The 12,193-nt window shown below is 34.0% G+C and overlaps 5 protein-coding genes and 1 long non-coding RNA gene across 7 annotated transcripts; 3 read left to right on the top strand and 3 right to left on the bottom strand.

Moving 5' to 3' along the window:
• Positions 1-122: 122 nt before the first annotated feature.
• On the bottom strand, positions 123-2,652 carry Zip102B (Zinc/iron regulated transporter-related protein 102B). 2 transcript variants are annotated; one of them, XM_066401777.1, is made up of 6 exons: positions 1,906-2,051; positions 1,636-1,711; positions 1,437-1,579; positions 1,281-1,380; positions 1,107-1,227; positions 123-1,057 (listed from the first exon to the last, which is right to left on the bottom strand). In XM_066401777.1, the coding sequence occupies exons 1-6, from the start codon at positions 2,002-2,004 to the stop codon at positions 712-714; spliced, it is 885 nt and encodes a 294-aa protein (XP_066257874.1). In that variant the 5' UTR covers positions 2,005-2,051; the 3' UTR covers positions 123-711. The 2 variants fall into 2 exon arrangements, with proteins under 2 accessions (XP_066257874.1, XP_066257875.1); XM_066401778.1 differs by lacking the exon at positions 1,906-2,051 and adding an exon at positions 2,391-2,652 and having other exon boundaries at positions 132-1,057.
• Positions 2,653-2,932: 280 nt separating this feature from the next.
• Positions 2,933-4,684, top strand: LOC136416412 (transmembrane protein 185B). The gene is made up of 7 exons (XM_066401568.1): positions 2,933-3,135; positions 3,320-3,496; positions 3,547-3,754; positions 3,805-3,930; positions 3,986-4,120; positions 4,172-4,295; positions 4,346-4,684. The coding sequence occupies exons 1-7, from the start codon at positions 3,098-3,100 to the stop codon at positions 4,549-4,551; spliced, it is 1,014 nt and encodes a 337-aa protein (XP_066257665.1). The 5' UTR covers positions 2,933-3,097; the 3' UTR covers positions 4,552-4,684.
• Positions 4,685-4,764: 80 nt separating this feature from the next.
• On the bottom strand, positions 4,765-6,563 carry LOC136416413 (transmembrane protein 134). The gene is made up of 3 exons (XM_066401569.1): positions 6,177-6,563; positions 5,629-5,873; positions 4,765-5,577 (listed from the first exon to the last, which is right to left on the bottom strand). Exons 1-3 carry the CDS (start codon positions 6,353-6,355, stop codon positions 5,474-5,476), a joined length of 528 nt encoding a protein of 175 aa, XP_066257666.1. The 5' UTR covers positions 6,356-6,563; the 3' UTR covers positions 4,765-5,473.
• Positions 6,564-7,479: 916 nt separating this feature from the next.
• On the bottom strand, positions 7,480-8,877 carry Tim23 (translocase of inner mitochondrial membrane 23). The gene is made up of 5 exons (XM_066401634.1): positions 8,719-8,877; positions 8,425-8,665; positions 8,165-8,334; positions 7,992-8,103; positions 7,480-7,606 (listed from the first exon to the last, which is right to left on the bottom strand). The coding sequence occupies exons 1-5, from the start codon at positions 8,789-8,791 to the stop codon at positions 7,597-7,599; spliced, it is 606 nt and encodes a 201-aa protein (XP_066257731.1). The 5' UTR covers positions 8,792-8,877; the 3' UTR covers positions 7,480-7,596.
• Positions 8,878-9,116: 239 nt separating this feature from the next.
• LOC136416556 (uncharacterized) lies at positions 9,117-9,624 on the top strand. Its single transcript, XR_010752721.1, has 2 exons — positions 9,117-9,321; positions 9,557-9,624. It is a non-coding gene; the product is annotated as an uncharacterized lncRNA (long non-coding RNA).
• A 486-nt stretch (positions 9,625-10,110) lies between these two features.
• LOC136416551 (centrosomal protein 43-like) lies at positions 10,111-12,189 on the top strand. Its single transcript, XM_066401776.1, has 3 exons — positions 10,111-10,444; positions 10,518-10,565; positions 10,754-12,189. The coding sequence occupies exons 1-3, from the start codon at positions 10,361-10,363 to the stop codon at positions 11,549-11,551; spliced, it is 930 nt and encodes a 309-aa protein (XP_066257873.1). The 5' UTR covers positions 10,111-10,360; the 3' UTR covers positions 11,552-12,189.
• The last annotated feature ends 4 nt before the right edge of the window (positions 12,190-12,193 follow it).

Genomic DNA, 12,193 nt, shown 5'->3' with positions numbered 1-12,193 from the left:
GGTAATGAATTCGAAAAAGACGTTAAAGCGCGTTAAAAATAAGGCACAGACAGTTATGATGTTTAATAAAAAATTAATGCGGTTTTGCAACCTTAGAAACAAAAAATAGATATATTCACCATTACAGGTTCACAGCATCATTCATACTCATCCAATAAAGATGACACTTTTATACTTAATTACAATAGATACATAATTACGTCTTATATCCTAATCAATTCAACCGGATATTCTTTCTAATATAAAATATTGCGAGATAATCCTCAAAATCTAAAGAGATTTTGAAGATTATCTTTGTAACTGTTTTCTTTTGTAATTTGCCAAATTATAACTGTTTTCTTTAAAACAGTTACATAGATCATTGCGTTAACAACTACGTCACGCAATTTGCCTTCATGGTAGTTCTAAAACAAAATAACGGTGCCTTGTTGCCATTTTCGGAATATGACTTTTTCAGAGATTTATCAACATATTTCATTAGCATTCTTATAAACAATTCCCTGAAAAAAATCATGAGATTAACAATTGCTCCACATTAGTTATTCAAAGATTTCCGTTCTTAAACCCCTATTTATCTCCACACATTACTTTTCTTTTAAAGATATTAGGAACTTACCTACATCGACCATCTTACCCACCCCCAGAAATAAAGCAGAATGTATAAGAAACAATTGTAAATTAAACTAATACGTACTTATTTTATTTTTTAACCTAATGATGGTGACCAAGGGTTAATAGCAAAGGACATAGGCACCCCACGACCAAACACACAAGTTCTTTCGGTCTAAGCGCTGCAGAATGCGTTTGTGCTTTTCCTTCTTCCAAGTTCTGAGGTACTTTTGTATATTGGCCCTTTTGGAAATTCTGAGTGAGATCTGCGAGTACGTGGACTGTGGCCACATACAAGAATGTTCCTGCCGAGAATAACATTGCGATCCCTGTGGCATTGAAGGAGCTCAAAGTTTCCTTTTGCTTCTGACCTATCCCAAAGTATGTTAGCAGAGTCAAGACTGGCGCGGCCAGTGAAAATATCAGTAGATGCTTTCGAATTCTATTCCTGCAAAAGATTTTTTTGCATGACTAATGGTTGAAATTAAAATACGAACCGTTCTATGCCTTCATGCATTAACACTGTAACCAATCCAAAGGCTGCCGGAGCTTTGTGCAACATAATAGCTAAAAACACTATTATTTCTACTTCTGCGTGACTGGTAGTTGCAGCAGCACCTACAAAATCTCTACTAAAACGCTTCAAAGAAGACAAATTCTTAAATACCAACCTAGAGCAACGCCGTCTGCTGCTGCATGAACTACTAGCCCCACTGTTGTAGTTATATTTCTCTCTGAAGGACTAAGATTTTCGTTTTTGCTCTGAGTAATCTATTGAGTGAACAAAAACGTGAAAAAGTTGCTAAGTGATGTTGTACTGCATCTACCTGATCCACTATTAACATAAATATAAAACCAATTACTAAACTAACGCCTATCACAGATAATGGATCACTTGAATCTTGAGAGTTGGCAGATTCATTGTGGGCATGGGTGGGTACCGGTTGTTCAGAGATCATGGATCTGACCCCTGATTGTGATTAAATTAATTAATTTGTGCTGTAGATGCATGTTTCGATGAATTACCTTCAGGGATTATTACTGCTAGTGCAGTGCCTACTAGAAGTCCTGCTCCAAACAGAATGATTTTTTTCAGTTTTTCCTGAAAAAAATTTTTATTTAGAGAAAAATTTTAAAAAACGGGAACAAAGCTCAATATCGGTTTTCTGTAAATACATAGTGGTATTTTTTACAATCATTTATGGTAGATAATATAACCATGACAGTTAACATAACCAAGAGAGATAATAGTTGCAAAATAAATGCTAAAATGGGCGTGTGTTAGGAAATCATTACCTCTTCAAATTTGTACACAAAGGGCAAATAACCTGCTCCTAGAGCTCCTGCAAGCATAGCAAAAGCCCAACAACAGACATTAAAAGCTGCAAACCACATTTTTAATTATCATCAAATTCTCACTAGTGGCACCTATATGGAGTGAGGCCTACATGCAAGTTGTTCAGTCGAACAAAATTATTATAACAAACATCAATTTCAAGGGGTATTTTGATAAACTTCCAATACCCAAATATTTATGTTTAAAAGAAAATGCTGACTGCTGCATATTCAGGTTCCTTAAGCATGTCTGATCGTTCGGGAATAAAAATTTCAACGATTACGTTATTCTACTTTCACTTTAGTTGGCTGATCGATTAAAGATTGCAATAATATTTGACAACATATGTCTCAGGGCTGAGCTCCAAGAAAGTGTTGATTTCATTATTAATCTGCATCAAGTGGGGATTTTTTTCGCTCAGGAAGGGATTCAACAATATACTTACCTCGGAGAAACTGAAAAATAACGGAATGGAACCGGCTATATAAGACGCTATCAGCATAACAATTGCCAGTAAAACCAAAATTGGCATCTCCTCCATAATCGGTCCTTGTGAATCTCTGAACAAAAGAGTTTAAATACTTTTCACATTATTTTATACAGTGAACTAATACGGAGTTGTGCATTTTTTAATAACTTTTATTGAGATTTCAAATTAATTCCACGTAAACAAATAATTTGGTACAGCTTCACATTTTTGACGTTTAACATAACCTCACTTTCAGTTTTTTTTTTTTACTTTGACAGATTTCTTTTTGGGAGTGTTTGGTGTAATTAGAACACTTCATCAGACAAATGCAAATCCATGCTGATCATCAAGTAGGACTAAAAAGGAAAAAATTATAAAAACTAATGAATAATTATTTAGCTTAATAAAAACAAAATTTGGTTATTAACACGCTGCATTAAATTATGTCTAATTCTAAAAGCATAAAAGCATTTTAAATGAAAACTCTTATAATAAAACTTTGACGTTGACATATCAACAGCTGATTTTGATGTTAATCCAAACAAAAAAGTATATAAATCAAACATTTCCCAATTTTGAGAACAATTTTAAAGCCTCTTCAAAGCATTTCATAAAAGCGAATTAAAATCTAAAGATTTAGTTAAAAAAATGGATTTTCACATTTATAGTTTTATGTGATCAACATGAACCTGCAAACACTTCTACAAGACTTTAACCCCAGGTAAATTGCCTTGAACTTTCACCTACTTGACCGTACATTTTTTCTTATATATTTTCCTATTTCTTGGGACTCTGCAATCTATAGTCCAATAGATTTTAATGTTGGCAAAAATAACTTTCAAGTAGTTACAATGAATAATTATCAATCATCCTCATAAATTCTAAGCAATAACTTTCAACTTTAGCAAATTCATTGTCCACTGTTGCCTACTATTATTCACTGTTTTCTTTGCCCTACGACTGGATAATTACATAACCTGGTCATACTGGACAATATTCACGCCAATATGGGTCTGGAAAACATTAGTTATCACTGGTGCCACAGTAGGCAGCTATATTTGGTGGCGATACCCACACTTCAGGTAAAGATTCACTAATATATCCTCAAACAAACCAACAGAGCCATTTTTAGGTTGGAAGGTGAAGCGTACATTCACTATAAGTCAATGCTAATATCATTGGCCCTTCACCTTATATTACTCATGTTTGAGCTGTTGGTCTGCGATAAATTAGAGTCTTCCAGGCATTTGTGGATTTTAGTATTTATTCCTCTCATTTTCATTAGTATTGTTAGCATAGCAGTTTGTATATGGGCTGTTAAACATGAAAGAAGTTTCGAGGTAAAACAGAGAAATTGCTGGGGTACAAACTCTACAGAATTCTGTTTCAGTTGGAACTTTTTTGTGCCGTAAATGTCTTGCAGTTCATATTCTTAGCACTAAGGCTGGATGGTTTCATTGGGTGGTCCTGGGAGGTTGTTTTTGTGCCATTATGGATAGTTATGTGTCTCTCACTTGTGAGTGTTTGTGGTTAGAAGTCTCCATTGTTCTTATACCTTATTTGTGTTTTAGGTTGGTGTTTTGTATACAATAATATTTGCGGCAATATTGTTGAGAACGCCAGAAGTGAGTGCACAACAAAGAAAAAGTAGCTTCCAATCTGCATTAGGGTATACATTCTTAGTAATTCCTATTTTAATATTTCAAGTAAGTTTGAAGTTCTCAGACCTTTCAAGCCTACTAAAGTCCAAGTTTTAGGTATTATTAGCAAATAAGTTAGATGAAGACATACAGATGTCTTTTACAGCTGTGGTTAGTCCTCTATTTGTGTCTTTCATTACCCTTATCATAATGTCTTTCAGTGCCAAAGGAGCAAATAAATGTAAGTTTTCTCTAACCTCAAGCACCACAAACTTTAAAATTTTCCCTTAGGGTGGTTTGGAATGCGCAAAGACTTCTGCTCATTTCTTCTGGATGCTTGTCCATTGCTTCAAGAATATGGTAATATAGCGTACCAGCCAGAGAGGCGACAGAATGGGGTGGAACTTGAACAACAGAGTAGGAAAGATGCCCAGGTTAAGAAGGCAGACCTCATGAAACCTATTTTGCCAATTATTAGCATTGAGATGCCCGACTGATGAGAATATACAGATGCTGATTTGAGAGGTTTTCTTTTTTGGACACAGGAACTATAGTACATACTGTAAAGCTTGCATAATTAAGTTCCAATAAGATGTAGTAGAACAAGTATTAATATTAAAAGAGATTATTACAATGGAGTGTTGAATTGAACTAGAAGACTTCATCTACACCTATATTACTCCTACAGGGTACATATTAAAACTATTAACTATTTTTCATAATTTTATTAAATGGTTTTAACTGTCATTTAAATTTAAAAATAACTTACAACTTGTGTCTTTGATTCAAAATTAAAGGAATCTTTGCATTAAAGAAAATTGCTTTGGCTTTGCACACACTGAACCCCTTACACTCTCCAACTTATTAAGAGAAACGACGAAAAGTCGGATAAAGTGGCACTCTAAACCATCGACTTCTATGACTAAATGAACATTTTGTCATTCCAAAGGGACACAGTACTTGATTTTTTAAAATTTCCTCTAGTAAAGAATATACCATAATCAAAATCTCCTTTAACAAAGGTTAAGTTGCTATTAGCTCTATAATCAAGAATAAAATGCATCTTTGTTTCACATTACTTACACTTATCTCACCATCCTGTCTCTTGTTACAATTCCTACAAGCAAATTTGAGTATTTGCATAGCCAATTTAACAATGCATTAAACAAGTCAATGCTCATCCTAATATTAATTTTACTATTACTTTGGACAAATCAGTGCTTGAGTACTATAATCAATATCTAAACCTTATTTATACCCCACAGTGCTCATTTCAAACTTTAATAATTACACCAAACATACAATAAATAAATTCTCCTTACACTCATCTCTTGAAAGTCACTTCACACTGAAATTGTGACATCAAATAATCTATCTTCTAGCACAACTTCCCATTACAGTCAACTAGTACCTCTAAACTTACGTAAACAATGGTAAGTTATGGAAGTGGTAACCCCGTTTGCCTTTTGCAGCCAAGTAAATGTAAACAACATGATAAGCCCCAGGGATGAAGCATATAAATCCTGTCAAACAGACAAAATGACTAATAGACAAAATGGAAAATGAGTACTTACCTGCCAACAAAAACACTGAAGCTTGCAGGACTGAGTTTGGCTCACTGAGTGTGAGAGTGCCAGTTACTAATAGTCCAGTTCCTATTATTAACAGTGTTGTGGCAGCTAAAACCATCCTCCAGTTTTCCCGCACCTTAGGATGGGAGAAGCATGAATGAGATAAATTCTCTTCACTAGAACACTCATAGTAATCTTGTATGAGAGAATCACTGTCTCTGGATGTGTCTGTGACAGCTTTGTAGCCTCTGTAAATGAAAACAATTTGTTTAAAGATGGAGGTGGATGTTTGAGCGATGGGGAATGACTTTTAGACAAAAGATGCCCTTAATATAAAAATAGTTGTTTATGTTAAAAGGGCAGAAAGCAGTGTTTTCAGGATGAGCTGTAAGAGTCTATCTGAGGAAACAAGTTGAGACTTGGAACTCTAGGTAATTGATGAAATTTTAAATTACAAAATTCAGTTCTGGTGATTGATTATGGTAAATTTATGATGTCCCCTATGTATCTTAACAACTAAATTACTCTACAAAGGGACTCCCTGTACTTACCGTCCATTTTCAATATTAAAAGTAATGGAATCTCCCTGCCCTATTTTACCATTAGGGGTAGTGGGAGTGGTAGTCCCATACACTTTAATGGCCTCGTCCGTTTCCTCCTCGAAAGCGTCATCAATGCAAAATCTTTTTGGTTTACCATTTTGCTTGCTAAATTGTGAAGACATGTTCATTTGGGAACAAACAGGAGCCCACTATCTACGGTTACTAATGAACGCAGCGATACGTTCAAGTCATTTTGATGACTATGTGAATATAATTATAAATTTTCCTTAAAGGGGACAATAAATATGTATCTAATTTAGGTTTAAGACGGTTTGTTTATTTGAATAAAAAGTTCTTGTACACTTCCACCACATAAAGAAAATTAAAATAACAATTGATAAAGTTGTCATTAGTGTCAAAAGAAACACATAACAGATTCACGTCAAACTGGGTGTTAACCCTCTCTACAAATGCAAGCCATGAAGCAATAAGGCAACAGCATATTCCTGTTGAAAGCTGAAAAATTGAAATGTTTCAGTTTATCACAAAACACTGCTAGGACGACTAGGGAAATTATCGCGAGAGTTCATCAGTAATGGTTCAGCGTAATAACGAGAAAATAGTGTTGCATTGTTAAAAATTTAACACATGTAAAATAAAATTTCAAAGGACTTTGAAGCTAACAACGCGCCGCATTTCAGTACAAAGGTGTTTTTCGAATGCAATTTGTAAAGCGAACTTATACTTTTTGGAATGTACAGGGTGGCCACAATTTATCTCTCAGTGTGGGTAACTTTTTCATTTGACCAAATAGAAAATCAATTAAATGTGCAAAATTGGACAGAATTTCGTATGTCATGCGATGCTGGTTTTAGATTTGACAAATCACATCATATTTCTGAAATACATATTTGGAAAAAATTGAAAATTGCCTAAATTTTTAAACTCAAATATCTCAAAATTTATTAAAGTTGGATAAATGAAGAATACGTGATAAAAATCTTGCCACAAGCAAACTCAAACATAATAGTATTATTTAGATAAACGACCTATACATTATGTTCAAAACGCTCTACCATCCAACGTTGCCAGTTCATAACATATAGCAAGGAAACCTTTATAATTCTACCTTTGGCTACTAGATGGCAGCAACTTAAAACTAAATTTTAATGAACTGAATCTTTTGCTGCCATTTTTAAGCCCTAAATGAGAAATCCCTGCGATCAAAGTTAAGATTAAATAAAATTCATTAATGATTTCCTTAATTACTGCTTTGAACAATATCTATCAAATTTAAATAAAGCTTTATCTCCAAAAGTTATAATTTATTAAATTTTGGATACAACTAAAAAAAAATAAATATACAATAATTATTTTTAATATTTACAACTGGAAGTTTGGATATTTCGCTCGTATCTGCTGCAAACGTTTACCTGTGCCTGTCAAGAGAAAAATAGACATAAATTAACTAAACAAAGTTTATTAAGTTTAGTAAACATTGAGGATATCAATTCAGCTTAGAAAGTAAGACAATTACAACAAAATTAGGTGTTAGTTTGCTTGAAAATTCCTTTCAAATTCTGAATAAAACAACATAATAGTCAAAATGTCTATTTGGTAGATCACAGCACATCTTACAACAAAGGGCCCTTCAGATCTAGATAAGATAAATGTTCTAGTTTGCTAAAGCAATATAATTGCAGATTGCCCCTTGCAGACTGAGCCCTTGATTTGATATGCTTTCCAAGCACATCAATATTCTTTACCCAAATAAGTTACTTTGTATTTGTTATAAAAATTCACAATAAAAAAATGTCCTCTTACGCTGGATTATAATGTCCTAGATCTGATAATCTGTCTTTGTTATTCCAGAAGGCATACAGTATTGAGGCACCTAACCCTATGGCGCCACCCATACCACACCTCTTTAAACCAGCTGAAAATTTAATAAAATTGTTTTGCTTCTTAGCTCAGAAATCATTATTGCAGAAACAAACCTGTGGACTTGTATAACAACCCTGTGGCTGTAGCTGCTGTAATGGTGTTCAGATCATCATCAGTTCCCCTTGCCCATGATAGAAAAACCCCAAATGCTGAATAAATTACTGCCACTGATCCAAATGTATTTGCAGTGGCACTGCCTTTTTTCATTATATGGTTGATTAGCCTTTAATAAAAGCAATTTCAGTCAAAATTGCATTTAAAGCTACTTTTAAAAAAAAGTGGCATTTTGGAACTACATTGAGAAAACACTCACTGCGTTCTTCTCAATTTCCCAGTCTGTCCAGCTAAAGTAGTTGCTTTAAGTCCATTATAAAACCCAGACGCACCCCCTAAAGCTGCCCCAATCATACAGGATCCCCCAATTTGTCCAAAGGCCAGTTCAAACCTGCCTCTCTGCTTGCTGCCCCCATCGAGGAATATAAATTCTGGTTGCGCTTGCGGTATATATCCAGGGTCGAAATTTAAGTACGGGGATGAAAACGGTCTGAATTGCCCTACGAATGTATTATGTAAGGTTAAGGACATGTGTAACCTCTGCTTGGATTACCTGATAGTCCACTGGAGGACCCGTATGAATTGTTCTCACCATAAATATCGTTGCTTTCATTTAGGGATGACATTTTTTGTGTGGTTTAAAGGGAATTTTGGGGAAATTGCAGTTTTTTCCAACAAAAATTAATTTTTTTCCCCTGGAATAGTTTGGATGTTCGTCGAAGGGGCTTGTGACTTTGACAGAATTTTAATATTAGATATTGCAGTAAATAATGTAGATATTTAGGGAAATCTATATTTTTTGTTGAATTATCTGTCTTAAAATACCAATTACAGATTAGACTGCTGGGATACTATTACAATACGACTCTAGTGTTAAATTACTTGAATAAGGGAGAAATATTAATTTAATCTGGGAACTCGCTGGAAGTAAAATTTGACAATGAAAAATGGCATCATGGCATCGTCCTAACTTCATGTTTGAGATATGACCCCGGGCTGTAAACATAGTAAAACTTCGTTAATTTTGATAGTTATTCCTCATGCCTTCCTCAATTACCAATAGTTTTGAGTTAATGGATGATTTAAGGCCGCACCAAGACGAGTTACTTCACTTGGCCGACTTGGCAGGGATTCATATGGACAAAGAGATTTTCAGGTAAAAAATTCGTCTTTCCATGATTCTAATTGTGAAACCCATTATATATTTCCTTCGAGTTTAGTCGAACTTTCCCCGATTGCGACTTATTTCATCCAGAAAGCAAAGAATTCATTGACTTGCTTTTTAGTTTGTGTTATTTGCAGTCCTGATCTAAGTGTATAAGATTTCTTGGTACGTCAGGCAACGGCGCAATTCTAAAAAGACTTCTTCCAGTGATTGTCAAATGTTTTAGGAGTTTAGTGCAACTACTCAATCTTGGTGTCACTCCGGATGCGGTGTTCAATTTACTGAAGATGATGCAAAAGAAGAAGCGAATGGAGCACGTGAAATCTAGAAGCAGTTCTAACTCACAAAAAGTTTCAAGCTCAAAACATTGAAAATATTGTTGCTTCCAAATAAAAATCGTTTTACTAAGAAGCATGAGAGTTCATTATTTCACCGAACCATTATTTTAATTGTCCAAGGTATCTGAAGGATAAGAGTGGTAAAATGATTACTGTTGATTAGGGATTAAATGTCACTCATACTAGCTATTATTCTTGAACTGAAAAATGGACATAATCGGAGTCGATCTGAGTGTGGATGACGCTGAATACGAAATTTTGACATTTTTTCAGTTACTGTTCGTGATTAATGGCATTTAATTTGGCATATGTCAGAATCATATGTGCGGTGGGCGATTCTACGAGATGGATTTTGTTGTGAAGGACTTAAAATACATACAAAAACTTATTTTAAAACTATAATTTCAGAGAATAACTCATGCATTTTTATTTAATAATTTGAACTGTTTTAAGTATTCAATCTTTTAAATTTTCATAAATTACTTCTAAAATCATTTTAATCTTAAAACTTTATTTATCTGTGTTTGACAGGATTAGTATCTAGTTTTTCTTGTATTTGGATATCAAGGAACAACACTAAACTGGAAGCTGAGAATTACTTGAAGCTTATTTAGGAGAACCTATCTGTGCTGTCCATTATAAATAGTTCCTATTTTGCCATTTTATTACTTTTTTCTTCTGAAAAACTTATCATGTCAGTCCTTGAGGAAGAGGTTGAATTAAAAGATTTGCTCTTTCAAACCCTAGAAACTGATGGAAGTCTTGCAAAAATTAGGGTACATATTGTATTCTCAAATCAAAACCACATCTTTGGTAAGGAAGTTTTGATTAAAAACCTTATAATTTTAGGCCCAGATGAGAGCTAGCATTTTCCTTGCTTTGGATGAAGATATAAAGGTAAAGACACTTTATGAATATGACAGTTTCAACATCATTTTTTTATTATGTTTTGTCTGTTAAGTCATATCAAATCTCGAATCCTATGGTTTCTAATAACTCTCTCGGTAACAAAACAAAACTCATATTCTAGTTTCATCAGCAGCAATAAATAACTTCATTAACAAAACACTTACTTGTTTGTTCAGGCAATCAAACAGCAACCTCTACAAAGTGTCAGAGTCCGTTCCTACCTTAAAACACCTGAAGGCAGAACCTTGTTTTTTTTGGTGCATGAATTTCTTGAATTCTTCAACTTTCAATTTACCATTCAAGTCTTCAAACCAGAAGCCTATTTGGACACTTTGACAGAGCTCCAAGGACGGGAAAATTTGGCAAAAAATTTAGGCTTAAACGGTAACCTTGAAGTTCCTTTGCTACAACAAATATTAAGCATTGCTCAGACAAAAACTAAATTAGATGTTACTTTTGACTTGAATGGCAGCCATGAGGATGAGTCTGGTAGTAATAAATCCCAATTAAATAGCAAGTCTTCGAATGATAGTTCATGTGATGATGTTCCTTCAATGGAAGGTATTCATCTTACAGAAAATGGAACTGTTGAAGAAATTGAGGAACAAGATTTTAAAAATTTATCAGGTTCAGCAGTGGGAAAGGCTGACAAGTTTAAATCACTTAATGCTACATTTAACGTAAACAGTCCTATATTAAAAAATCTAAATGGAGATGATAAATGCTCCATTATAGAGGAAAGTGAGGAGGTAGAGCCTGGTTCAGAAAACAATGGGTCTATAGCTCCTCTCAATTCAGCAACAAATGACTATGAAGAAGATTTTGTCAGTAATAATACAAGTAATGGCTCTACTAGATCAAGTTTGCCCAATAACAAAGATAACTCAGAACAGGAGTCTTATTCTGTAAACACTCTCAATTCTTCTAAAAGTAACTCCAAGACGCAGATCAATGCAAACCGCTCAAATACTTAGTTAGCAATAAAGTTTTAATGAATCAGTGCCTTAAGATTTCTGATAATGGTTTAAAAAATCTATCTATCTCGAAGGGAGTTTTATTTCTAAAAAGGTTTGTTTAAATCACTGCCATAGAATGTTTTGGTTCCTTTTTTTTTTGTCACCCTCTTTATATATTTTTGTTATATATTACTCAAGAATCTAAAGGTGCACGCACATTTGCGGCATTGAGCGATTCAATTTAAATACATCGTCGTTTGCTCGCTATTTGGGATTCGCTGGATGTGTGTATGTCTGCACCTTAAGATACATGGCTTATCTGTATTAACTAGGTTTTGAGATTGAACACATTAGTTTAATAAGAAAGTTGTTTGGTAATAAATGTGTTTTTGAGTTAGTTTTTAGTACGTTATTTTTACTCATTATTGTTAGATTACTATACGAAATTGTGCCATTTTGTGTTACACATTTCGGTACTTTGTCCCAGTCACTAGTACTTAAACTTGGCAGTTCTGAATAGGTTGTAATATATTTATCTTAATATAGCTCTTGTGTAACGTATTTCTGTACTTCAGTATTTTATGTGCCTTAAAAGTATGTGATTCTCGTAACTATTTGGCCGCTTTATTTGTAAGAATTAGCTAGTACTTGGCAATCGAG

Source organism: Euwallacea similis, chromosome 23 (assembly GCF_039881205.1).
Source record: "Euwallacea similis isolate ESF13 chromosome 23, ESF131.1, whole genome shotgun sequence".
NCBI lineage: Eukaryota > Metazoa > Arthropoda > Insecta > Coleoptera > Curculionidae > Euwallacea > Euwallacea similis.
The sequence above is the reverse complement of the archived record's forward strand: the minus strand, read 5'-3'. Positions and strand labels throughout refer to the sequence as shown.